At 53.5% G+C, this 24,237-nt stretch overlaps 10 protein-coding genes across 10 annotated transcripts; 2 read left to right on the top strand and 8 right to left on the bottom strand.

The window, feature by feature from the left end:
* Positions 1 to 217: 217 nt before the first annotated feature.
* LMH87_001250 (uncharacterized protein) lies at positions 218 to 826 on the bottom strand (the record flags this gene model as incomplete). The annotated part of the gene is made up of 1 exon (XM_056199300.1): positions 218 to 826. The coding sequence occupies one exon, from the start codon at positions 824 to 826 to the stop codon at positions 218 to 220; it is 609 nt and encodes a 202-aa protein (XP_056056160.1).
* A 1,055-nt stretch (positions 827 to 1,881) lies between these two features.
* LMH87_001249 (uncharacterized protein) lies at positions 1,882 to 3,274 on the bottom strand (the record flags this gene model as incomplete). Its single annotated transcript, XM_056199299.1, has 3 exons — positions 1,882 to 2,010; positions 2,062 to 2,938; positions 3,003 to 3,274. 3 exons carry the CDS (start codon positions 3,272 to 3,274, stop codon positions 1,882 to 1,884), a joined length of 1,278 nt encoding a protein of 425 aa, XP_056056159.1.
* Positions 3,275 to 3,298: 24 nt separating this feature from the next.
* On the bottom strand, positions 3,299 to 3,722 carry LMH87_001248 (uncharacterized protein; the record flags this gene model as incomplete). The annotated part of the gene is made up of 2 exons (XM_056199298.1): positions 3,299 to 3,649; positions 3,699 to 3,722. The coding sequence occupies 2 exons, from the start codon at positions 3,720 to 3,722 to the stop codon at positions 3,299 to 3,301; spliced, it is 375 nt and encodes a 124-aa protein (XP_056056158.1).
* A 593-nt stretch (positions 3,723 to 4,315) lies between these two features.
* On the bottom strand, positions 4,316 to 5,413 carry LMH87_001247 (uncharacterized protein; the record flags this gene model as incomplete). The annotated part of the gene is made up of 2 exons (XM_056199297.1): positions 4,316 to 4,945; positions 4,994 to 5,413. 2 exons carry the CDS (start codon positions 5,411 to 5,413, stop codon positions 4,316 to 4,318), a joined length of 1,050 nt encoding a protein of 349 aa, XP_056056157.1.
* A 324-nt stretch (positions 5,414 to 5,737) lies between these two features.
* On the bottom strand, positions 5,738 to 6,639 carry LMH87_001246 (uncharacterized protein; the record flags this gene model as incomplete). The annotated part of the gene is made up of 2 exons (XM_056199294.1): positions 5,738 to 6,001; positions 6,067 to 6,639. 2 exons carry the CDS (start codon positions 6,637 to 6,639, stop codon positions 5,738 to 5,740), a joined length of 837 nt encoding a protein of 278 aa, XP_056056156.1.
* Positions 6,640 to 7,382: 743 nt separating this feature from the next.
* On the bottom strand, positions 7,383 to 7,823 carry LMH87_001245 (uncharacterized protein; the record flags this gene model as incomplete). The annotated part of the gene is made up of 2 exons (XM_056199293.1): positions 7,383 to 7,660; positions 7,808 to 7,823. 2 exons carry the CDS (start codon positions 7,821 to 7,823, stop codon positions 7,383 to 7,385), a joined length of 294 nt encoding a protein of 97 aa, XP_056056155.1.
* Positions 7,824 to 8,409: 586 nt separating this feature from the next.
* On the bottom strand, positions 8,410 to 12,282 carry LMH87_001244 (uncharacterized protein; the record flags this gene model as incomplete). Its single annotated transcript, XM_056199292.1, has 1 exon — positions 8,410 to 12,282. The coding sequence occupies one exon, from the start codon at positions 12,280 to 12,282 to the stop codon at positions 8,410 to 8,412; it is 3,873 nt and encodes a 1,290-aa protein (XP_056056154.1).
* Positions 12,283 to 13,602: 1,320 nt separating this feature from the next.
* On the top strand, positions 13,603 to 14,538 carry LMH87_001243 (uncharacterized protein; the record flags this gene model as incomplete). The annotated part of the gene is made up of 1 exon (XM_056199291.1): positions 13,603 to 14,538. The coding sequence occupies one exon, from the start codon at positions 13,603 to 13,605 to the stop codon at positions 14,536 to 14,538; it is 936 nt and encodes a 311-aa protein (XP_056056153.1).
* Positions 14,539 to 15,465: 927 nt separating this feature from the next.
* Positions 15,466 to 17,472, top strand: LMH87_001242 (uncharacterized protein; the record flags this gene model as incomplete). Its single annotated transcript, XM_056199290.1, has 2 exons — positions 15,466 to 16,030; positions 16,085 to 17,472. The coding sequence occupies 2 exons, from the start codon at positions 15,466 to 15,468 to the stop codon at positions 17,470 to 17,472; spliced, it is 1,953 nt and encodes a 650-aa protein (XP_056056152.1).
* Positions 17,473 to 20,630: 3,158 nt separating this feature from the next.
* LMH87_001241 (uncharacterized protein) lies at positions 20,631 to 22,205 on the bottom strand (the record flags this gene model as incomplete). The annotated part of the gene is made up of 1 exon (XM_056199289.1): positions 20,631 to 22,205. The coding sequence occupies one exon, from the start codon at positions 22,203 to 22,205 to the stop codon at positions 20,631 to 20,633; it is 1,575 nt and encodes a 524-aa protein (XP_056056151.1).
* Positions 22,206 to 24,237: the final 2,032 nt, after the last annotated feature.

Genomic DNA, 24,237 nt, shown 5'->3' with positions numbered 1-24,237 from the left:
AACTATCTAAACAGAACCTTTGTTCAGGTCATTCCACACTACCCTAGCCAACAGCAATTTATCCGCTTCTACCAGCGCATGCCAATCAGTAACCATCCATCGTAGCTCGAGCCATAGTTTCCATTTCGATTCCCAGCTCGCAGTGATGAATGAGTCTTGTACTTTCCAAACTTGCCGGTCGCTGTCGACAAGCACACCGCAGTCAGTCTCTTCGATTTCACAGCCAGCTCTGCTCCCTCGAATGTAACCATTTCCGCTGATTGACCTGTCTCCGCTGGTGCATCACCGCATACAAAGACATCGGCGGGTTCTTCTGCTGCGGTAGATATGCCGGCGGGACAACGTTGCCCACCCTGGGACCATCCTGTCCCTCGTCATCCACAAACGGAATGCTCACGGCGACGTCCGTCACGACCCGCACCGGCCTCTCTGGCATCCAGGGTTGCACGTGGCGACCGCTCGCCTGCCAGGCCGTAAACTCGTCGTAGCCGCCCCAGCCGGGCGCAACAGCTCGGGGCCGGCCCCTCTTCATGATGTGACCAGTCGATGTGGCCACGCGGGGGTCTTGTATCTTGTGCCAGTCTCTGGGCGCCGCATACGTTGCCGTTTTCTTCTTGGCAGCATCGTCCGCGCCGCCTATGCCCAGCAGGTCGCCGTGCTTCCAAGCCCCGCCGCTCCAGCGAGACAGGAGCTCATACCCCTTGGCGAGGTGGTACGGGCCCCTCGAGAGCGGGTTGTCGCCAAAGGAGTCGGTGTCCTGTACGTTCTTGGCAGGATCGCGGTGATCACGCCAGTATCCGTGGTCAGTCGCCGTGCGCGTGAACATGGGTGGATGCTAGACAGCCCAGCCCGCCGCGTGGTGCTTCTCCACGGCGTCTTCAGGGACCGAGATCCAAACAACGTCCCCGAAGGAAGAGTCAGCCTGGGCTCTCTTGCCGTCAAAGTGGACAGAATCGGGCAGAATGGTCTGTGGATCAACGACACCCATCATGGAAACGACCTTGGGGTGAGGAACTGGGCCGTCATCTTCGTCGGCGTCGACGTACGCATGGGTGGTGATGCATCTGTCGGTTTCTGCGCCTGCGAAACTGTGGCAAGGCAGGCCTTTCTCCCCAAAGTACACCTGGATCTGCTGCCAGTCTTTCAGATACTTTGGAACATTGCCGCCAAAGTGGAGATTGATCCTGTTCTCATGTTCCCGGGGGCGCGGTGGACGTGCCCAGGTAGCCCGGAGAGCGTCCAGCTCGGCCAGAGGATCAGATGGGTCGGTGGCCGGGGCCAGCTGAGGCGAGAGATTCTCAGGAGACTCGGACATAGGAAAGATTCTCGAATGGATTTCTTGAGGGTGATGAAAAGGGGACGCGTGGTGCTTTGCTCCTCAACGCGTGCTGGAGGAGAGCAAACAGGTGTGGGCGTGGGTGCAAGAGTCCCAGTGTAGGCTGAAGTTCTGCAGAACGGATGTAAAATTCTGCTGGATAGCACGTGATAGACTCACACACAGTCCAGATTTTGTTTTCCAAATTGAAATTATGCGCGTGAAAAGGTGAGGTGCATCTGAGCAGGGCTGAGGAGGGCGCCGACACCAGTGCGAGAGTGCGGCAAAAGTTAACACGCATGATGAAAAGAAGATATGGAAAAAAATGAAAAAATTGCGGTGACCTATTTTACTAGACATTCAAGCTGTTTTCGAGACAAGTGTATAGAAAAATTTGAAAGTTCTTGTTCAAGCCTGGTCATCCTTGCACACCAAAGCACCGCCAGTTCTTGTCTCGACACCTCTAACAGGGTGGTCCTCTGCGACAGAAAAAATACTACAAAGAAAAAAAAAAGCCGATAGCCTAGCAGTAGCCGTAAAAAGCAACAAAGAGTCCTCAACATTATTCACAGGGCCCTGGAAAGTTGTGCGGCCGTAGCCTTTACCCGCGCAGCGTCGAGGGCATCCTTGACAGCGGCCTGTCTAATCTTGCCGTTGTCGCGCGTCAGCGCATCAGGCTGGAAATTCGGCAGGTCCTGGAGTTTCAGTCAGCTCTGCCTAGAAGAAAAACAGTGTGTGATGCGCACCAGCAACCAGTCCACATCAACAACAGACACAATATCTAGGAATTGAAAGCGTGATCGCCTGCTGAGCTGCGTGTACACCACCCACTGTGGCTGAAGATCAACGAGCGCACAGCTGGCATGCAGCATTGCGGTGACATTGGTGTCCACGGTGCAGTACTTGTCTCCGGAGCCTAGCGAGATGGCGATTTGCGTAGAGAATGCGCGGGTGATGGCCTTGAGAATGTTGGCGTGTTTCCCGGGATCGGCCTTCATTTTCGCGGAGATCATCTCCTCGTCAGGCTCTTGTTCGTGTGCGCCCAGATCATCATCATCATTGACGTGATCTTCGGGTGCGCTGTAACAATCATCCTCGCTGCAGAAGCCTCTTTCACTTTTCATAGTTCCACTGCTCGCTTCGGTGCGGCTCTCGTTTGTCTCTGGTGTAGAGCTCTGCGTCCTGGTATTGTCCTCCGGTCGAAGCCCAGAGGCGGCCGTCTTGATGGTGGTGCGCAGCTGAGATGCATCTTGTAGCGCACCGAAATTTAGAAAATGCAAGCGACACCACACTTTGCACAGTTCGTGCGACTCGTCTCGGTCGACGAGCTGCTGGTACTGCATGAATGCGTTGAGCAGTGCGAGGTGATCCGACGGTCCGTGGGCAAACTTGGCGCGCGAGATGCTGGCGATTCTTTCCATACCGGCCACGTCCTGGAAAACATTCTTCTGGATGCTGCACAAGGCTGAAATCGTGATGACCTCGTCCATGCAGCCAAGTTTTGACGCTTCGTAGATGGCATTGGCCCAGATTGGCTCAAGTGGGTGGTCGCCCATCTTCATTGTAATCCTACTCACGCATTTGCCGCGCTCAGTCAGAGTGCCATGCTCGTCCACGAGACCCCTGTTCAAATTGTTAGTTATTTAAGTTGGTAGCGGTATTGCAGTTGTAGCAGTATTCCTCGTACCATACCACGAGGTCCTGCGCAACACGGGCCAAATCATCAGGGTGAAGTCTCGGACTCCACCCGGCCCGAGTGAGATCTGTCTCCCCCAGCGCCAGCCGGTCGAAAACACGTACATGGGCTGACTGCGAGGTCTTATCCGAGTCTTTTGAAATGGGCATTGCGAGAAGTGCCGATTCCGAGTAGAGTCGAATACATGTGTACTGCTCTGTGGCCAGGCCCTCGCGACGGCTGGCCAGTCGGCGCGAGATGAGGCGGGTCTCCAACGTGTGCATGTTCAGGCGCGGATTGTAAACATGTTATTTGCAGAGGCCGGTATCCACCACATAGCAGATGAAATTCCGCACGGGCGTGGCCATGGCGAGGCTGGTGGCGATAATGCACTTGGGCTCTTTAGTGACACGCAGCGCTTCCTCCTGGCTCTCCGACGGCATGGCAGAGTACAAGGGGAATACGTCGAGTTTTCCTTTCGTCGCCTTCCTGACCATTGTGCAGATTGTATCAATCTCCCCGGCGCCGGGAGCGTAAACCAGAATGTGACCCTGGAACGAGGTCTTGTGCAGATGCGCAACGGTGTTTGCGGCAGCGACGCGAAAGTCTGGGGGCGCAAAGCCTTCAGCGACATGGTAAAGGCCGGAAGAAAACGGAATCTAATAGGATGATGAGTACAAGCACAAAGAGGCGTAGCAGTAAACGTACATGAGGGCGTTGTGGTGTTGACATGTTGATGGTGCCGGGGCATACGTGATGTTGATACGGGAGTGCCTGTTAGAACAGGAAGTACTGTGCTAACAGGACGATGCAGGACGGGGCGTGGATGGACAGGAAAATGCGGATTATGGATGGATTCTGCGTAGGAAGCCAATCAAGTGAGCCGTGGGTGAGAAGCGGGGTGCAGCTGCATTAGCGAGGTACCTGTGCCCTATCTTAGGTTGCCTGAGGCTGGTGTGGCAGGACGCTGTTTATTGTTCAGCTGAGATAGAAGGCATTTTGCGGAGCAGAGACAAAATGCAGAATTTGAAAAGTACTTTAGAATTAGAAAGTCAAATCTGAATACTAGGAATAGGGTGCCAGCACAAAAGTATGGTGTAAAAGAGGTCATCCCCACCAGTCCTGTCCTTGCGACCGCTCCTTTATTGTAGATTAGCCGGAGAAAATGCATTGCTCTCAGAAAGCAAGACTGTGTAAAGCTATCGTTGATAACGAAATTCATCTCCTATAACTACCCGCGAAGCTGGTGAACCCTGTCCACCAGAGGCGAGGCACAGAGCATTGCTAGATTTGCATGCTCATTGATTTCTGTAAATCAACACTGATCAATATTGATGGCGAATGCCTCGGAGGCTAATGCTGCCCGAGTACGCAGCAGCAAGACGAGCAGCAGTTGCCGCCGCCCCATATGCGGTCCGGGCTCTCTCGTCCGCCGCGGCAGCATCCTCCCTGGCGGCCGCGGCAGCTACCAGGTCGCCCCTTGTTTCAGCATTGAATGCTCGAAACGTAGCCGCCTGGGCCTCATCCACGGCAGTTTGCGCGGCGGCCGCAGTCACGGCGGTAATGCCCGCTGCCTCGTGGACAGCGGCCGCAGCTGCGCAAGGGACATTGACAGCCGTCACGACGCAATTCGGGACAGAGCAGGTGGGTTCTAGATATGAGTCGCCAGTCAGGTCAATGACGAAGGGCGATTTGGGGACTGCCATTATTTGTAGAGCACGAGTTTTGGGTTGGATGTTGGTAGTGGGAGAGGGATCTCCTGCTTGCTTCGGAGGAGCAACACTAGCCGAGAAGGGCGCAGCAGTGGCAACAGTGGCAGCAGTATTTTGAGGCACGATTCGATGAGCCTGGGGCTCTTTGAGAGGCTGGAAAGTGTTCTGTTGGGTAGACGGCAACGGTCGATTTTGAGTCGACTTCTTCGGAGCAGCTTGCCCGGCGGGGAGACCATTCAGGTACTACCAACGTGATTTAGCTGACGGCTCGACTGTCGGCAATGCTCTCACCTTTTTGTAGCTCATGCCTTCGATCTGGATCTGATGGTTTTTCCAAGTCCAGCGCAACAAGTCTGGTACCGCCGCTTCGCGCTGGGATGGATCATCAAAGCCGACAGCGACCTTTCCTTGGTGTTTTCGCTTCGCCTTCTTGTTCAGCATCCACAGAAACTTGGCAGCATACGGGTGCGAGAACTGGGCACGACAGGCTTTCTCAAACGCGACTGGCTCTGTCTTGGAACCCATGCCGGCCAGAACCAGCAGGCACTTCTTTTTACGCCAGACGGAGACCTGCGCCCGGTAACTGTCGTACTCGGCCTCGAAATCGTCCATGTTGGGTACGGCCGGGAGGGCGGGCATCGCTACGAGTTTGCCGAGGATCTTACTCCGAGTTTGCGTGCCGTGGTTGTTTGTTGCTAGATGGCGAGCCATGGTGTCGGCGTTGCGCGTTTGCCGATGGTGATGCGTGAGGAAGGTGAGATGTTGGCTGCAAACGCGGGTCTCGCGCCTGAAGGAGATAATAGAACATGAGAGAGATGGTGGGGAATTAAAGAATTAATGAAAAATGAACAAAAAAAGAAACTGCAGAAATAACAGAAAATCAAAAGATGGCAAAATAATAGTAAAACAACAAAAATTCAACAGAGCAACTGGTAGTGCCCAAGTAGATGTTTTAAGTTTCGCTAGAAGTTCGCTGCTCTGTACTCTAAGACACTATTCTATACGCTGTTACCAAAAATACGGTAGATGGAAAAATTAAAACGAGAGCCGAAAGCGAGCCCAATACCGATCAATCGCCATCAATCGCGCTTGGTAGCTTTCAGTCGCTCTCTCTTGCTCTGCGAGTCGGCGTCGATCTCGCCGCCGTTCCTCCTCCATCAGTCGCTGTCTCTCCGCCGCGAGCCACTGTCTATGCGCCGCCGCGGCCAGAGAATCCCGAACATGGCGCTGTGCAAAACCTCCTCTTGACATGTTAGGTGTTGTTCCCAGGACATTGAGGCCGCGAAAGAACGGCAGATCCTAAAAGTTTTGGGAACACAGTCAGCTCGACAGCCTCTCCTGTCCACGCGGCAAAAACCACATACAAGGAGCCACTCCGGATACACGGTAGACACAATATGCATTTCGCTCCAGCCGAGACAGTGCTTTATGGAATTGTAGAGTACCCACTGCGGCGCGAGTCTGTAGACCGCGCTGGCTGGTGTAATGCGCGCAATCTCGCGGTTGGGCACCGTTTCCCATCTGGAGTCGCGGCCATAGTAGGCTTGCGGACATCCGATGGCCAGATGTGTGTAAAAGACTTTAACGAGCGCAAGGAGAATCGGCTTTGAGCTATTCTGCGGGGTATACTGCAGCGCCATGCCAGGATGCTTGACCAGCCACGACGTGAGTCTCGTCACTTCCTGCGCTGCCACTTCCGACGCGGCCCGGTCTAGACCGCAACGGCGACACCATGCCCCCAGCTCCTCAAGCTTCCCCTCCCGCAGGAAGCTGTCTCGCACGAGGGTGTACATTCGCAGCAGATGTATCAGTAAAACGTGGTCCGAGTCAGCGACCGCATACCCGTAGCTGGCAATGGCGCAGTTGCGAGCTCTGATGTCGAGAGGGCCGGCGAGGATGGATCTCCTCGCGCTGCACAGGACGGCAATGTCGAGCATGTTGGAGGAGCAGCCGGAGACGTGCGCTTCTAGAATCGCGCGATACCATCGGCGGTCGAGAGGAAATGAGCTTTCCCATCGTGTCAAGGACGTGGGTAGGGTCCGGCTCGGTGGCGCGGGGCGTATCGCTTGACAGCCCGGAGGCATTTCGGAGCGCCGTTGAGGAGAAATGATTTGAATATGGAAGATGATATCTTTTAATAATGTTGTAATGTATCCATAGATTTTCGAGTTGCGGTTATTGTGTTGTGTGGTTGGCATTGCCTGGCTACATTGCCGGACATTTCCATCACAGCAAGTCGTGAGGAGCACTTGCCCTGGCAGCATGACATGCTTCACTGCAAAAGGCCGTGGCGAATTGCTCCGTATTTATTCCCCGGGCACCAGAAGAAGAGCAAGAGCATTTCTCCTCAATCCAATTCTAGCTTGCGACAGTACTGTCCAGCTGCAGACAGCGCTTCGCCGAGAGCGCTACGCAACGGTAGTAAAAACAACCACAATCAATCACCACGAAATGGCTTGACAGTAATTTGTGCACAAGTTGATCCGAAGCCTGCGAGTTTATTTTCTACTGTCGCATATTGCATTGCATGCGTTCGAGAGGTATAGCCTGGAAAATTGCGCACATGGCTCCTGTGCATCGCCCAGCGCACGCTACCTGGTGCACTTCACCGAATCTGTTGCTGGCCAACACATGACAGCAGCATTACCTGCGTATCGCTGTAAGAGAGAGGAAAGATAACTTATATATTCGAGTTTTTAGAGTCTTGTTTAATGCTGCTGCGAGTCTTTCTCATGTCATCCCCAGGCGAGGTGAAGCCACTATCGGTCGTGCGGTTGGCGGCCGTAGTAACACCACTGGCGGAGTCGGCCTCGGGCTTTTTGCCTGCGCTGTTGTCATGCTGAGGGTGCGTGAAACCGCTGTCGTCGGTGTGGTTGGTGGAAGTAGTGATGCTTCCTGTGTTCTCCTTCTTTTTGTGCTCATTCTCGGCAGATGCGTTTCGCACTTGCTCCATGTCCTCTATTACGCATTGCGTCAGTGAATGAAGAAATGAAATTGAAACATTTTCTTGACAAGGGATCGCAGAATCAAAATTGTCACGGGAACCATTGACTTGCGCGCCACAAATGCGTTCGGTGCCGCCGTTGCCACCAAAGGCGAGCATACCTTTGTTAGATGCCATCGTGGGACTTTTTGTTATGCTCCGCTGTTGAGAATATTGAAATTGTCTTGTCGCAAATGTACTTCGAATAAGGCGAAGGCTTTTAAATTGTAAGATCATTGGTATGGTTGGCGCCGTTGCATGGGCCGACGGGAGTCGTCGTGTATTTAAGTTACAGTAACGTGGCATCGTCATCGGTGTCTCATCATGACATATATGGAGCGGAGAAGGCCGTTTGCCGATGCCTCGGAAGCTTTGCTCCAGACAGGACATCATCGTGCAAAAGCGCCAAAAGGCAGAATATGCTTGGAATGATACTATTTGTGATGTCGTGCCCTACGCTAAATATCTGCAGACAACCTCGTTGTGTCTGGTGTGGAGATTGGAACTCGCCAAAGTGCATCGTCGACCACCAAAGTTGTACGCCTTCAGCACTTGTACTTGATCATGTGTATGACATGCCCGACCGGCTATTAATATACATGCAGAAACAACAATAATTTAAAACTCCAAAATCTGTATGATAGCAACTACTCTGTATAGAGAAACAATGTATGCTGTCGACGGGCTTGTCTAGTTCGCGACAATTGGATCCAAGACCCTAACCCTATTTAATACTGCACGACGGCGACTTTGCCTTTTGCACAATCTTCTGCACAAACCCATCCAGCTCCTTAAACCTGGCCGGAAACTTGGCCAGGTCATCCGCCTTCATCAGTCCCCTTGCCGACGACGCCTTTTCCAGCGCCTCCTCCTTGGTCACCTTGCTCGTGCCGCCGCCCACGCCAGCAATCAGCCCCAGGATGGCAAAGGGCGCCGAGGCCGGATCTTCTACAATGTCCGCCACGGTGAGGGCCGCGTTGCCCACCTCCGAAATGATGAGTGCGATGCGCGCAATCGCCGCCGCGCTGCCGATGATGGGCCCCAGCGCCTCGCCGACAAAGGGAATGGCCATGAAGACAAACGTGAGAATGGTCATGATGAGCTTCTTCTTCTTCTCCTCGCGCGCCTTTTCGCCAATGTCCTTGATGTCCTTCATGCTCTCAATGGCTGTCTGCAGCTGGAACACGGGCATGGCGTACGCGACGACCGGGTCCGTGTCGGACGCGTTGGCCGCGTCGTCGCCGTAGACGCCAAACGACAGGGACGCGTAGCTGGACAGCAGCGAGTCCTGCAGCGCCGTGATGTTGGGCATCGATGCCTCAATCATCTTCTTGGGGTTGCCGACCTTGATCTTGGAGTCGGGGCCCTTGCGCGGGTAGTTGACGAGCGTGTGGGTGAGGTGTCGGCAGGGCGGGCTGACGCCGCCGCCACCGGGTCGAAGCGGCACGTCGCCAGGATCCGCACAGAAAGACCGATCTGTCGTTGTTTCCCAGCTGATCCAGTCCTTGTCGATGCCCGTCTCGGTTGACAGGGCGTCGTAGAAGCCCTTTTCGTCTTTGATGATGTACTCGACCGTGTACGAGTAGTAGTTGGCGTCCCAGAAGTGTGGCATGCCGGCACACGATGACTGGCCCTTCTGATTGCCGTACTCGTACTTGCAGTCGCAATACTTGACTCCCTTGGCGTCTTTGATGTCCTTTCGAAAGTCCATGAATGTATCCAGCTTGCTGTTGATGCCTTCCTTGACCCACTCCTCGTAATAGCCAAACTTGTCGTCATAGCCATTCGAGTTGACGTCGAACAGCTGGAGGGCATCTTCCAACGTGCCGTACAGAATATCGAGTGCAAACATGGCGGTGCAGCGCGCAGGAAGCTTGTCGGCCTTGTCCACAAGATCTCCCATGTTGCCCGGGTTCAAGTCCCCGCTGCATTCAATGTCGTCCAGATCACTGAGAGCAAAGTCTTTGAAGCCCGAATCGCTGCCAACGTCGATGGTGTACTCATTGAGATCGACCGCCCAGTCCGAGGTGCCGGCAAAATTGAGACCTTTGAGCCAGTCCTGGCGCGACTTTTTGACGTCGTCGTCCATGTACGCCACCCAGTCAACCGCTTTGCCGTCTCCGTACATCAGAATGTTGGAGTCGGAGGCTTTGTCGTAAGAGGACTTGACGGTAGAATATCCACCATACTCGATGATCTCGTTCATTTCTGCGTTGGAAATGTAGCCCGATGTTTGTGTGCATTCTCCCTTGTATGCCTCCGATTGGTTCCGCGTCCCCGTGTACTTGCACATGGGGCCTGAGCACGAGGGATCCTGCATGCGGAAACTTCTGCCATAGCTGCTTACTCCCACGACCACTTTGCGCGCTTCTACACCAGCCTTGGTGATCATTATGAGCGAATCCATTGTTTCGGTTTTGTTGATGTGCGACCGAAGACAATTCCCACCCTCGCAGCCGGGAATAGCGTGCTTGTTGCCGACGTCCCACTGTCCGTGCAAATCATACGTCATGTAGATGAAGTAGTCGACAACGTCTCCCATCTTGTCGACAGGGTATTGCTTCAAGTACCAGTAAGACGCCGGCAGTGCAATGGAAACAGACTTGCCGCTCGGCATCTTGGCCTTGAGGGCTTTCAGAAACTCTAGGTAGTTTTTGCCCTCGTCACTTCCACCAGGCGGCACGTCGGGGATGTCTGGGGCTCCAGGATACTCCCAGTCAAAGTCAAGACCATCAATAGCATTCTTGCCCAAAAAGCTGATCAGGTTGTCAATAAATGGGCCTCGGTTCTCAGGCTTCGTGGCATCTCGGAAGCGTTGATAAGTCTCGGGTTTCGTCGAAAAGTCCCATCCGCCAAACGACAGAATCTTTTTGAACTTGCCATCTATTTTGACAAACTTGTCGAATTGCTCCTTGGAGTCAGAGATGTCGACACCCCAGGACGTCGTGACGGTCGCAAAGGCAAAGTGGATGTGTGAGTATTCGTCTCCGTCGATACTGGTAACCTCCATGTTCATGCAGTCGCGTTTCATACCAAAGGCCTCGTAATAACCAACTTTCATGTAAGAAGCAGGGGCCTTGTCGTTGTTGACGAGTTTTCTACCGCAGTTGGATATGCAGCCATTGGTGTTGGGCTTCGCGGTGCCAGGGGCGCCGGTATCAGCTGGAGTCTTCGTGCAGAAGTCATCAGTAGTGCCGCAGAAGCCCCATACATCGCAGCACGCGTTTAGCGGGCATGGATTCAAGTCGGACAAGTCGGTGCCCTTTGGTGGCTTCTTGGTTCCGGGCACCTGGGGACCGCATGCATTGCCTTCGACGGGCGCAGGCATGGGCGGGTCGCCACTGCTTAGGCAAATAAGCTGACCGAGCTGAAGATTGCCGCAGCCAACCCAGCCCCAGGTTTTCTTGTTGAAACCGTCGATATCGTCTTGCTTGAGATAGTTGCCGTCTGCAATGGCGTAGCAGGTGTCACCAGGGTTGATCTTGTAAGTGAAGCATGTTCCGTCCGGCTGTGGTTTGGGCTTGAAATCGGGGAGAGTGCCTGGGCCGCAGCACACATGCTGTTTGGGCATGAGCTTATTGCAGAAGTCATCAGCGCCGCCGTTGTATTTCTGGAGATCTTTGACGGAAATGCCACAACGGCCAGCAATGGCGGGGCAGCCATCGCCGACACCTCGGCACTGCTCAGTCTTGCATTCCGCCCTTGGCAGCACGTCAAGGGTTCTTCGAACAATGGTGCTGTTGGAGCTCATCGTGGTGTTTGATTCGGCGGTGGCGTTTCCACTTGCAAGAGAGACAAGCATGTCGACACTCATCGTGGAGGCCGCACTGGCGCCGTCGAGACAGTCGCCATCGTTCCAGCTCTTGACAGCGGCTTGAGCTGCCGCAAGATCTTCAAAATGAGTCGCAATGACACCAAAGGTCGACGGGGCGGCTTTTGACGAGCAAATCTGCAGTGACGAGCCGCCTTGCTCAATTTGCTTGCTGAATGCGTCCAGCAATCCGGGCGCCGAGCTTTTGGCAACGTCTGCTCCCGAGTGCATACCGACGATGGCAGAACCAGACTTGGCGAACAATATTGTCCTTCCACACTGAGAACCCTTTTTCATAAAGCTCGTCAGTTGTTGCGTGGCATCTGAAATATCACCTGCCTTGGGAGTCTTTCCTGAGTTCATGGTGAGCTTGCCTCCGACCGATGGAGCGAGAGACGAGGTGACTGTCTTGGCTCCACATCCTTGCGAGATTACGAGAGACTCTTGAACTGAGGAGTCTTGTGACGTAGAATCATCCCTCGCAAGAACCTTGGAGTGAGCATCGTAGCTCTCATTGCCAGTGGACACACAGGCGCGAATAGTGAGAACAGTGTTGGGGTCGTCCACCGAGTTGTGAACGTTGAGGTCAAAGATGACGCTCTGGTTGCAGCTGGACAGCTCGTCCAGGCGATGCAATTGTGTCCATTTGCTAGGGTCGGGGCCTAGCCTTTCGCACAGCCCAGGACAATTGTCAGGGTAGTCTCCGGAATAGCTCTCTGTCAAAGCTGTAGACAGAGAGGCAAAAGCCAATGCTGCCAAGACGGCCGAGCCATTGACAGGCCGCATAGTCTGTTCTTCGATGGCCCTTTAGAGAGCCAAAATAAAAGTGATGAAGAAAATGTTCAAGATTGCTGCTTGTGCGGCAGAAAGAGTTGCCATATGCTGGTGTGTCGGAGCGGACAATGGGAGCAGAAGTAGAATCACATACAAAGAAGTGCAGCCATTTACCATATACCTGCCTTGTGGCGAGCGGCAGGCATTATCCTTTCACCCTCGTCAGGTCGACAGGCAAATTGTACAGGATATCGTTATATCCCCTAGGCTCTAGCAGGACCGCCGATTTAGACTGATCGGGCCCTGCCCGTCTTGGCGTTCGCCGATACGACACCGGCACAAGTCTCCATAAGTCCCCGAGCTCGTCTTGGCAGGTACGCGAGGGTCTCGCGTAAAAATGCTGTGAGATATGTTCGCACCCAATGCGGGACGTTTAACCAGGGAGCTTGGAGAATCCATGCACGAATTAAGGCGTAAAAGTCCGAATACTGAGCCGAAACGGCGCCGACCCCCAACGCTTCGCTGCCAGTAATATCGGCGCTTACAAATTGGGATAGGCTCATTGGTATTGCCGAAATCATGCGCCCTGAAAGAAGTTCCTGCATTTCAATGTCCTAGCTTTGGGGAGAAGCGGTTTTACTTTGCATTTTCTCTCTCCTTTCTCTCTTTTCTTCTCCTTCTATGCAGCCGAGAAACGATACCACCACACGATAGAGCGATTCCAGAAAGGCTGCTCGTTCTCCTTTTCTGTACATCAAGTGCCGGTCGACAAGGGCCTGCCTGCATTCGTCTAAGCTCGGTCAACGACTAGTAATTTTCCCTTTCAGGGTTACAAAAAAGCATGCGGCCATAATACCCTCCAGCTGCGGTATTGAGGGTGTGGATTGGCGGAGCCAGGCTAAGCCAGCACAGGGGGCATCCGCCTACTTACACCAAGTTAGTCTCCGGGGATCCTGCGACTCCAGCTCAGAACAATCTATCAAGAGGATACCATTGGCTAAAATTGCGGTCAGCCCAATGGTCTAGAGAATCCTGACAATATCCATGCCTGTGTAACCTCCAGACGTTGTGGCTGCACGGAAACGACTAGCGAAGCTGGGTTCGGGCCATGTCGAACTGGGCATAGGCCGAGTCTACGCTGCGATGCTGGGGGAAATGGCACTGTCTTGTTTTGAAGCCTCGTTTCCCTTCGCTTTCCCCAAGACTGAAAGCATTCTGTTCCATTTTCATTCTGTCGCTCTCTGTTCTTTTTTTTTTCTTTTTGCCTTCACTACGTTCGTCTTTTTCTTGGGCAATCAGGCATTGTACCAGCAATACCTGGCCGACGCCAACATGTTTCCACGAGCTAGGTTGTGGCTCGCACTCTTGTCCCTGTTCTGCCTCGAGGTTCTAGCAGGCGGCCTGCCTGGTGGTCTTGAGCGAGTACATCTCTGGGAGGCGTACGACCTCGCATGGGATTGGAAGGGAAAGGATCAGACATACCTCTTCCCCAACTTCCAGGAGCATAAGAAGATTGGCAAAATTCTTAGATATCCGGCTGCAGACCCTTCAGGCAGACTCACGTTTCAGGAATTCATGCTGAACATGGACAGCAAACCGTGCACCGTACAGCCGCCCGGCGAGGGTCGGGATACCATGACTGTCGCCAAAGAACTCGACGCAGCGGGCTTCAACAAGGACATCAACGGCAAGGGTTTTAATCGTGGACTAGAGTCCAAGGCTGTCAAAGAAGGCAAGAGCTACTATTTTGTCCTGCATGAGATGGTCGCCTCCATGGTGGAGGACATGTCTAAGGATGAGGATTTTTTGAAGAAGACAGGCGTCACGGAGCGAATTGAACGCATGAAGAAGATTCCCGAGATGATTGTCTCTATTCGAAAGTCCGACTTTGGCAGCTGGCTCAAAGCCGACCTGACGAGAGCCACGGATGCCACAAAGACGGACGCTAAAGGAAAGGAAATACCGAATCCCGGCTTTGGCTTGAAAGACTCGGAAGTCATCATGTTTGACCCGGCTCCGAAAAATGAGTTTGACGGCAAAACCTACGACAAGGTCAACGTTGACGAGACAGTGAAGAAGATGAGGAAGAACCCGGACTACGACAAGAACAAACGTTCCGACTTTAGGAAATACGCGAACAAGTACGGCGACGTCAATTGGGGCCCTAAAGATGCAACCCTCAAGTTTACAGATGTCGCTGTTACACATTTCCAGACTCTGTCCATGTGGGAAAGGATACAGGTTCGGTTCAGCAAGTGTCTAGCATGAGACGCCCGAGCCGTGAATTCCCTGCTGCTGGAAGGATGGGCTTCCCTAGATATTTTTGCTTGTATCTATTTCTTATCTCATCTTATTTTCTGCTTGATTGGAGAAATACCAACGTTTTGTTTTGTGCTGTGATGAAACCTGGGAGGTAACTGTGACTCTGCATGTGTTATGAACGAGCTAAAATTCGAACTTGTAATGTAACGCACTTGGCTCTCTGGAGGCCAACGCCGCGTTCACTTGTCAGTAGTCTGTATCGACTCTCTCTGCCCTTGTGCCAGCTCAGACGTGCCGCCCACACGGGTATTGGGAAGCATTGGAACCATAAAAGCAGATTGCTCCTCTGTACCGCAGGGAAAAAGTCGTCCAAGAGCGCGGTCTGTTCCAGACTAGGCACCACCCGCTGCTGCTAAGTTAGCGGGCCCGGCATAAACGAGCAGAGCATTTAGTTGCCGAAGTTGACGGGATCGAAAGACGACTGGGTGGTGCACAAAAAAGTCCCCGAGTAGTCATTTGCATGATTGTCACTAGGAGCGAGATTAATAGTGCGACCGTGCAAAAGTTTCACCTGCCCTTTTTTTCCACAATGAACCCTTGCAGCTAATCCAGCCTCACAAGGCTTGTCAGCCGCCATAAGCACAAGGATCCAGGCGATTGCCTGATGAGGAAATCCCCAAACTAGTTCCTGCACCTAGTCTGGTGTCCACAGGGCTGCAGGGAAGGATTTTGCAGGGGCGTACATGAATAATTCCGCGAAATATGCAATGCAATGCCGAGTCGAGCATTTGTATAGGTCCTCGGGCAGTAAAGAACCTCGTGGACGTCGAGCTGCTACTACGACTGTGATGGACACTGTCTTTTACCCGGCTTTCCCTGTCTCTCTTCCCCATTCTCCTCAGAAATAGTCTTCAGTACAGCAGGACCGCAACAATGTCAGTTACTGGAAGCAGTCCCATCTACGTGGACTACTTCGACTTTTTCCCAAACGCAAGCAACATCATCGCGGTGCCGTATGGCGATGTGAGCAAGAGCTTTGCAGCGCCCGTCTCGTCAAAGTCGGCCGCCATTACGGGCTACGACTGGACGCAGCCGTTCCCGGGCACCAAAAAAGATGGCTACGGCGTCTACCTCAATGTTGGCAAGGAGATGCCGCTGTCGGAAAACATCGTCGAGGATGGCACGACGGTGCTAACTTCGCTCACATTTGGTGCGCCGGACAGCCTCATGTCTGGCGGCCATCCTAAGGCCATGGACAAGTCGTGGTCGCTCTGTCGCCACGTCTTCATCTCGACCACGCCCGCGGTCAAAACGGCCGTCGACGGTGGCGATAGCCAATGCTCTTTCTTGTCCGCTGATTGCGCCAAGGATCTCAAGGCGAGCCTTACCGACAGCTGGGGCACGGCAGACCAGGACAGCATGTGCTCTGCGTTCATCTTTGACATGATTCCGGAGAGCTGCTTTGACTCGTTTGGAAAGTCCCGCCAAGATGTGATGGGTATGTTTTGATTCCCCATCTCAGAGGCGCAATTTGCTAATCCTAAATTTGCAGCTTTCGATAGCACAACTCTGGCTGACCCGGACCTGGAGTTGCTCCAAACTAGCAAGGCTCAGGAGCTATACAGCTGGCGAATGGGCACAGGATTCCACGGCCCCGGCAACGCCCTTTCATATCAAATGGCAGCCAACAGGACATACATGGTCGCCACAGTATGGGGTTACAGCCGGGGTGCAAAGAACCAAAAGACGCCTGAAGTTTCCTTTGGCTGCGTCTCCCCCGGCGACGCCTACGTCCCCCCTCCGACCAGCACAACCAGCACAACCAGCAGCTCGTCGACGCCGACCAGCACGTCCACCTCAACGCAGCTGCCAACGGCCACTCCCTTGCCTACCGACGTTGCCTTCTCCGATGACTTTTCCAGCGGCAAGATGGACAGGTGGTTCATTGACTCGGGCACCTTTGTCGCCGAGACCAATGCCATGGTCGGCTTTGGCGCCGACGGCGGACGCGCTTTTATCCGCAGCAACTATGCCGACTTTCTATATGACGCCGACATCACGCCTACCCTCAATGGCAGCACGCACGACTCGGGCTTGCTCTTCCGCGTCAAGAACATCCAGCGCGAGCACGGCTACGAGGGGTACTACGCGGGCATCAGCGCCAGCGGGTACGTCGTCCTCGGCCGCAGCGGCGACGGCCAGGGCGGTCTCGACTACAAGGAACTCGGCCGCGTCAAGGCCGACATCAAGCCCGATGTCGCGCACCACGTCCGTGTGCAGGCCATTGGCAGCGACCTGGCCGTGTTCGTCGATGACCTGGCCACGCCCAAGATCACCGCCAAGGACAGCGCGTACTACACGGGCATGGACGGCGTGCAGGTCAACCTCGCCGCGTCTGCGTTTGACAATATCCGCCTCTCGCCGCTGCTCTTCCACGACGAGTTTGACAGTGACAACAGCGATAGCTGGACCGTTGTGGACGGCAAAGTCGCCGCTGGCTCCGGCCAGCTCGTGGCCTTTGCCCCTGGCGCCAAGGCTCTCATCAACAAGGGCACGTTTTCTGATTTTGCCTACGAAGCTGATGTGACGTTCAACGTGCCCAGCGGCAACGGCGGGTTGATCTTCCGCGTGGGCACCGCCGGCGCCGGCGACGATGCGTACCAGGGTTACTATGCCGGCATCGAAAACGGCTCCGTCCTGCTTGGTGTCGCGAACAACAACTGGAAGGAGCTTAAGAGGGCGGTCGCGGCGGATATCAAGGCGAGACAGCCGTACCGTATGCGGGTCGAGGCCAAGGGCGATTCGATTTCTGTGTTTGTTGGGGATATGACCAAGGCGAGGCTGACTGTCAAGGACAGCACTTACAAGAGTGGCAAGAATGGCGTGCGGACGGTCAAGACTCCTTTGATGACGGACAATGTAAGGGTTTATGCGCTGTAGATATTCTTTGTTTAGTCATTCAACAATTCCTTTTGTGTATTGCTGTTGTAGTAGCTAATTTATTATTCTCGTTCTGCGTCATGATCATTACTGTGCCTCCTTACCTTGGAAACCGTGCGATCAGCGCATTATTATTGCATCGTCTGGTTGGCTGTCTTGTCTCTCATCACATATTGTAGACAAGATTCTAAGCAGAGTTTATTCGCGAAATACTTGTTTGACGGCTCCGCTGTATCGTGGGCAAAAAGATCCACGCCCATTGCGACGCCTCTGACTGAAGGGTGCCAGTGGCAAATGTTTTCCTTTTCTTTTCTCATTTTCCCCTCAGAACCTGCCGTCCTCTTACACCTGCTACTATATACACTCCCACTTGGCAGGTGCTCGTGCGCTGCGACATAGTCCCGGCGTGTTGCACTCATGATCATGCTTGCACGCCATGGCACAGGGAACTTGAAGGAGTTATCGTTTATTGCAGCAAAACATTCAACAAATACAAGACGATACAGAAGGGAAAGCAAACACAATCATCAGGCAGCCATACAAGCAATAGCAAAAATCAGCAAAAAAAAATAAAAAATAACATACAACAGCCGGTGTTCGCTGGTCGTCACCGACCCAACTACTAATCTGCCGGTCAGTAGCTTGACAGCTGCGGAGCAAACGGGACGCGGTATATTCTACTGCCTGTGGTCGTATGTGACAGCACTGAAACAGTTCTGTTACATGTAGTGTATGCCACGGGGTCCAAGGAAACATTCTCCACGGGATATTTGTTCAGTTAAGCATCAGATGAGATCCTTCCGCGTCTAGATTTTGACGCTACTTAGTTATTGCTTGTATGTAATATTCGTACACCGATAGTGATGGTATAACCTACTATAAATAAGCTCAGTCGAGCCCTGACGCAGCTACTAGCACAATAATACTTGCTCCTCTTTCAGGCCCCAGTCTTTCCATTCGCTATCGCAGTGTCCTAGAACTTTTGGTCGTCCATTGTGGTCAAGGTATTTGCTGAGGACTACTACCGAACCCACAATCTTGAAACGCGTATCTTGATTTGTCCTGCGAAGGAGGAAGAGAGACCTTGTTCCAAAAATAATGCAGCAAACATCCCCTGGTCTAACGATACCAGGCGCCAAGCCATAGTATCCTCGATCCAAAAAGATGATGCTTTTATTGTGCACATCTTGCATTCTCATTTTATGGAAAGCCTCGGTATGTTCATGTTGTGCTTCTCCTTGTAGCGGCTTACCCTGCAGAAAGCGCATGTAGGCCGCCTCCAGCCTCTGCCACTCTTCGAGTCGTCCTCGATATACGCCGCATCGAAACACTGTCACAAAGGTTCGCAGAGAAGGCGAAGAGTAAACAGATATCTCCAATTTTTCTGAGACGGCGTCCCAGAGTGAGGCGACTTCAACGACAGTTGTGCAGTCTTTGTCGAAACGGGGTCCTGTAAAAGTAACAGTGCCAAGGATCATAACATGCACTTTTAGAGACATCTGATCAGGCAATAGTACTGGCTCTGAAGATGAATTCTCAGCGCTGAACCGTTTAGATGATGAATCGTAGTTGTTCAGGCCACCGTTATAATCCGAGTAGAGACGTATATCCCAACGCGGTACCCAAGACGCTAAATCGCTGTCGAGTGAGTTGTTATCGTGGTGAACAAAGTGCAATATGTCCAGGTCTTTCCTTGTTTTCAGGTATTCGATGGCAAAATCTCGATAAAGAAGTAGACATGGCTTCTCATAATCAGGACTCAGCGTAGAAAACGACAACTCCGCCGGTTTCAGACTCAAGAAGGCGTAAATCCGATCCTTGGGATCGGTAAGACGTAGCCATCTAGCGCAATCCAAAATTTCTAGAAATTGCATAGGCTTAACAGCCGGCCCGTAAAGACCTACTTCGAGGGGCCGTAGAGAACAAAAGCCTTGCAAGTGTAAATAGGATAAGCGTAGTTCGTTAGAGATAATCAAAGCTCTCCATCGGCCCCAGACGTAGGTTCGCAATAGCTTGGTCCAGCTAATATCGATCTTTGCCCATAGTAAAACGGCGTTTTGGCTCAGCGCTGCTTCTTGGACTACCCAGCCTCGCCTGAACCAAGGTTGACCAAGTAGGACGCCAAGTGATTGCCACTGTCTATTGGAGCCCAACAATTCTCCCTCTGCAGGAAATGGAAAGCTGTTTGGTTCCCAGTCATGATTCCTTTCTTCGAGGGTTCGCTCAATCATATGGCTGACCTCTGTGACCAGCTTCGCCGCATGATGAGCATGAAGTGGATTAGAGTCTCCGAGGCAAATGAGGGTAGACCTCGATCCTGCATAAATAGTACCCATAATGTGCACTTGGGCGCCTTGCTCCTTGGGGTCTTCCTGGTTAATGCAAACCGAGTCCACCCAAAGCGCCCGGGCCTTATCTCTATGCCGGACTTGCATTAGGGCTTGGAAGAGATTGATCGTGATAGGAATTATGTGGCCGTTGCAGAAAATAGTCTCAGGCTTAATTGTTGTCCCCCAGACATAAGAGATGGTCTCGTACGACGGGAAATCATCTATCTCGGCCGTATGCAATGTGCAGACCAGTTGATCACCGCTCTCGTTAGCCGGCTGCAGAACCAGATATCGTGCAGAGCGCCTTGTTGGTAGTGTATCGTATTCATGACGCCGCACAACTCCGTGCTTAAGTGGTTCAATCGATTGCAAAGGCATCACGACGGCGGAGAAAAGATGCACTGTTCCTTTGTTGTAGAGTTCGACTTGGAATTGTCGTACACCAGAATCTAACTCGCTCACGGCCAGGACAAAAGCGTTATTGCGCAGCGATTCATGTTCGTAGATGGCTATGCAGACCGATATGTTGATTTTTGAAAATCATCGGGCGGCAGACAAGTGCCCGTCCACCAAGGTTGATCCTGTGACGTGGCTAGGCGGGGCTCCGGTTGTTCGACCTCCAGAAATGGAGGTAGTCGCCGTTAAAATCGCCATCAAGGCTGCACTTTTTCCGCACCCAATGACCATGATAGAGAGCTTGACGGGACGCGGTATTCTCTACTGCCTATGGTCGTATGTACCAGCAAATAGCCAAATTCGCATTATGATCGTGGCATATCATCTGCCCACTACCTAGTTCTTTCTGAAGTTGATTCTCTGGCACAGCTGCTAGTCCTTGACAGTAAGCTTCTCAAATATGCTCTCATCCCACTCCCGGTCAATGCCATCATCAAACTGGTAGAGCGCATAGTTGCCCACCTCGGACGCGGCCGCCTCTTGACGAATCTTCTCCGGCACCATCAGATACAGCTCCAGCGACGCCGCATTGGCCCGGAGCCCAGCCCACAGCTTGGGATGGTATTTCTCCCACAGACTGTCCAGCAACAGCCGGCCGCTCACGAGCGACTCGGTCGGCTCCTTGTCCTCCTCCGACGCGGCCTCGCCACGGCCGCCCACAAGCTTGCCCTGCTCCTTGAGCGGCGCGAGCAGCTCCTTGAAGTGCGGGTTATACGCCTGCTCCGCCTCCCACAGGAGCTCGCGGGTCGGCGTGATGCGTGGGAGAAGCAGGTCAAAGAGCCGCGTGTAGTTGCATGCGATGCAGGCGTGGGCAACAGTCACCCACATTCTCGGCTCGCGCCGCACAATCTCAAAGAGGGTATTAAAGTGTGGACGGAGAGGATGCCAGATAAGGTACGGCAGATCCTCTTCGGCAATGCCGGGCGTCAGATAAGACAGGTCGTTGACCATGGTGCGTCGGGCGTTGACCGCCGCCGGAAACAGATTTCGAGTCCCCCACCATTTCGCAAAGCAAGTGTTGTGATAGATGCCCCGTGCAATACAGGCCGCTTCGCCACGGATAAAATCTGGTCGCGCCAGGCGCGCATAGCGATCCATGTGTCCCTCGTAGGCAGCCATGAGGATCAGCACGTCTTTGTTCACAGTGGGCAGATCAGCTGGTAGGGGCTTTTCAAGTAGCTCAATCTCACACGCCGTCACAGTACCAAAGTATTCTTCGCCCAAGTGTCCGACGTCTTCCTCACCAATGTATCCATCCTCCTCAATGTCCCAGTACGACGGCCAGGCGTCGAGCACACTGCCGGGGTCTTCGGACCGAAGGCGGAGGACAGAGGCCACCGCCGTGTCACCGTTTAGAAAGGCACCAGGCCGGGGCGTCTGCTGAATCTTATTCTCATAGTCATTCATGACGGCGTACCGCACGGGCTGCGCCATTATGAGCTTGAAAATCTCGCCGCCTCGCTCCGATGCCTGCGCCTCCTCGGCGACCGCCACCTCGGGAAGCACGTCAAGCTCCCGATACAGCTTGGTGTAGCCAGCCACGGCGCAAGCCCTCGCCACACTATATTTGAGATGCGGGTACATCTTCGCGACATTGCGGTACGTCTCCTCTGTGGCGGTCTCGGGGTGCCAGATGCAGTATGGCAGGACGGCGTCGTCGCCCATTTCAGGCACAATGTTGCTCATGATGAGGCGCGCATGGCGTGCGCGCGCCAAGGCTGTGTATTCAGGTTGCTGACAGAGGGCAACGACGGCGGGCAGCTGTGCGAAGGAGAGGTGGTGACGGATGCCGTGGATGACGGCTTGGCGGCCCTGCTTTGACCGCAGCAAGGCTGCGTCTGACAGCTCTTGGCCGCGCAAAGCAGCGAGGTGCATACTAGCTGCATCGTCGCCATTTGACGCGTCGGATGAGCTAGAGTCTCGCGACGATACCGACGGGCGCTTCATCTGCTCCGGCTCATGATGATCTGGCATTGGACATACGTGAGGCGCGTCGGTGCAGGTGGCTGGCGGTTCTCAACAAAGCGGCGAATGTGGCAGCGGCGCTCTATTAATTCTTCCTGTAGACTTTGGCGGATTCTCCTACAAACGAATCTCTGTCTCGGGATATTTTTGTTCGTTATTTCGCAATGGTGCTGGTTCGGTGAGGCTACGTTGCGGTTACGACAGTCCAGAAATATCATCAGCACACCGGCTTCGGCATGATCCTGATACGGAAGTCGCCAGCACGTTTTCGCACGAGCGCCTCGATTCAACTAACAGGTATAGTCTACTATCGAGATGGCTAATAATGGTAGGGCTGTAGTAAAAATAAAGCAGTATTTAATCAAGTTCCTTTCTCACGATAGATTAAGTGAACACCGGTAGGCTGCTGCCGTGGGCGATACAGACCTGCACTGCAACCATGCGCGACAGCAGTAGCCTATTTGATAGACGAGTCTGATCCTGGTAGTCATTTTATTTCGGTTGCGCAGGGCGCAGGGCTAGCGCTTATGATATTTGCGAAAATTGCACACCCTGCTCGATTCAAATAGTCAAAAGCAGCCTGTGCCTCGCCCTGGAGCCTGCCCATCCGGGTTGTACTCTACAGTCTCAGCTACCATGACTAATTCCTGCACTCTTGTTGGCCAAGCGTATGACCAAGACAAACCGCCAGCTGTGCCTCACAGATGTGGTCATCGGTCATTGGTGTGTCGCACTGTTCTGCACAGACGGACGCTTTCAGCCTCTCGCCGACGGCGCCGCCTCACCTCGGTACCTGCGCCCCTCTCAAAGGGCCTCAGAGCAAGTTTCGTCCACGTTATGGCTTCATCTCAAGTTGGGCTGGACCGGGGGCGAATTGGGTCCCGGCCAGGGATCTGACGAGGCTTGCGCTAGCCATACCTGGTTCCGCCTAGCGTGAGCAGGTTTGAGACAGATTCAAACCCACGAAAAGCAACCGGCCGAGCAGATTCATAATCGCGGTCCCAAAATATCCCAGCAAAGTATAAGAACTGGAAACGTCTTCTTGTCTTGCTCCTTTGACTCACCGGAGTACAGTTTGAGAGTGATTGAGAAGAAAATGGCGATAAGAAACATCTGCTCTTTCGTGGCCCGATATGTGCTCTCTGGGGTAAAGTGAACTTGCTGGGAACTCCTGCCGCCAACGCCATCAGAACTTAAAATGGATAATAATAGCCAGCCCGCAAAACACTCAGCCGCACAAAGACAGAGACAGAAGTCCACCCGAAGACCCCGGCTTTGGCTATTATTGAACCATCGAAGAGCGGTATGGAGTGCGCGCGACAGGCCAGAAAAGTGTCTTGAACCCGTTAGATGATCTTGGCGTGGCTTACACGGGGCGGGTAATACGTGCTTACCAGGACCGCACACGTTATTCCGAACCTACCGGACAAGCTCCTGGCGGCCACAGCCCGCTAGCAGCGAAAATCACCAAACATATAATATACCTGTAATATGGGAATAGGCAATCTTCCCATGTTATTACCCAATGAGAACGTCCGCCGAGGAGCCCAAGCCCAACGGGCAGCGGACCTGCACCCCACCACTTCCTGCAGCCTCATTCTCCACGGCTCTTCAGCTGCCCGGTCGAAGAAACGGTCCAGAATGCGACGCCGGGATTCTTCTGATAATTCCTCCGAGAGAGCACTTCGCTGCCGCCTCACACAGTGGCGAATCGTCGACGTGGTCGTGTTACTTTGGGCAACAGAGACAGGATGGTCACGGTCACGACGTCGTGATCCTCTCTGCCAGGCTCGACCACTCTTGCGAAACAGGCTCTCAATCGTTAGCCTGTCATACTCTTCTTCGGGCCTTGCGTCTGTTTTTGACACTTTCCATGTTTGGTCTGGTGCCCGTGATGCAGGTCCGCGGCCGAACATCAATGCCGAACAGAACAAGACTTCAGCCAAAAAGGCCAGGAAAGAAACTAGGGCCGCGCCGAGGGCGTGTCGCTTTCTGGCTCAAACGTGCTCAGTCG

The sequence above is a fragment of the Akanthomyces muscarius genome, chromosome 6 (assembly GCF_028009165.1).
Source record: "Akanthomyces muscarius strain Ve6 chromosome 6, whole genome shotgun sequence".
NCBI classification, from domain to species: Eukaryota; Fungi; Ascomycota; class Sordariomycetes; order Hypocreales; family Cordycipitaceae; genus Akanthomyces; species Akanthomyces muscarius.
The sequence above is the reverse complement of the archived record's forward strand: the minus strand, read 5'-3'. Positions and strand labels throughout refer to the sequence as shown.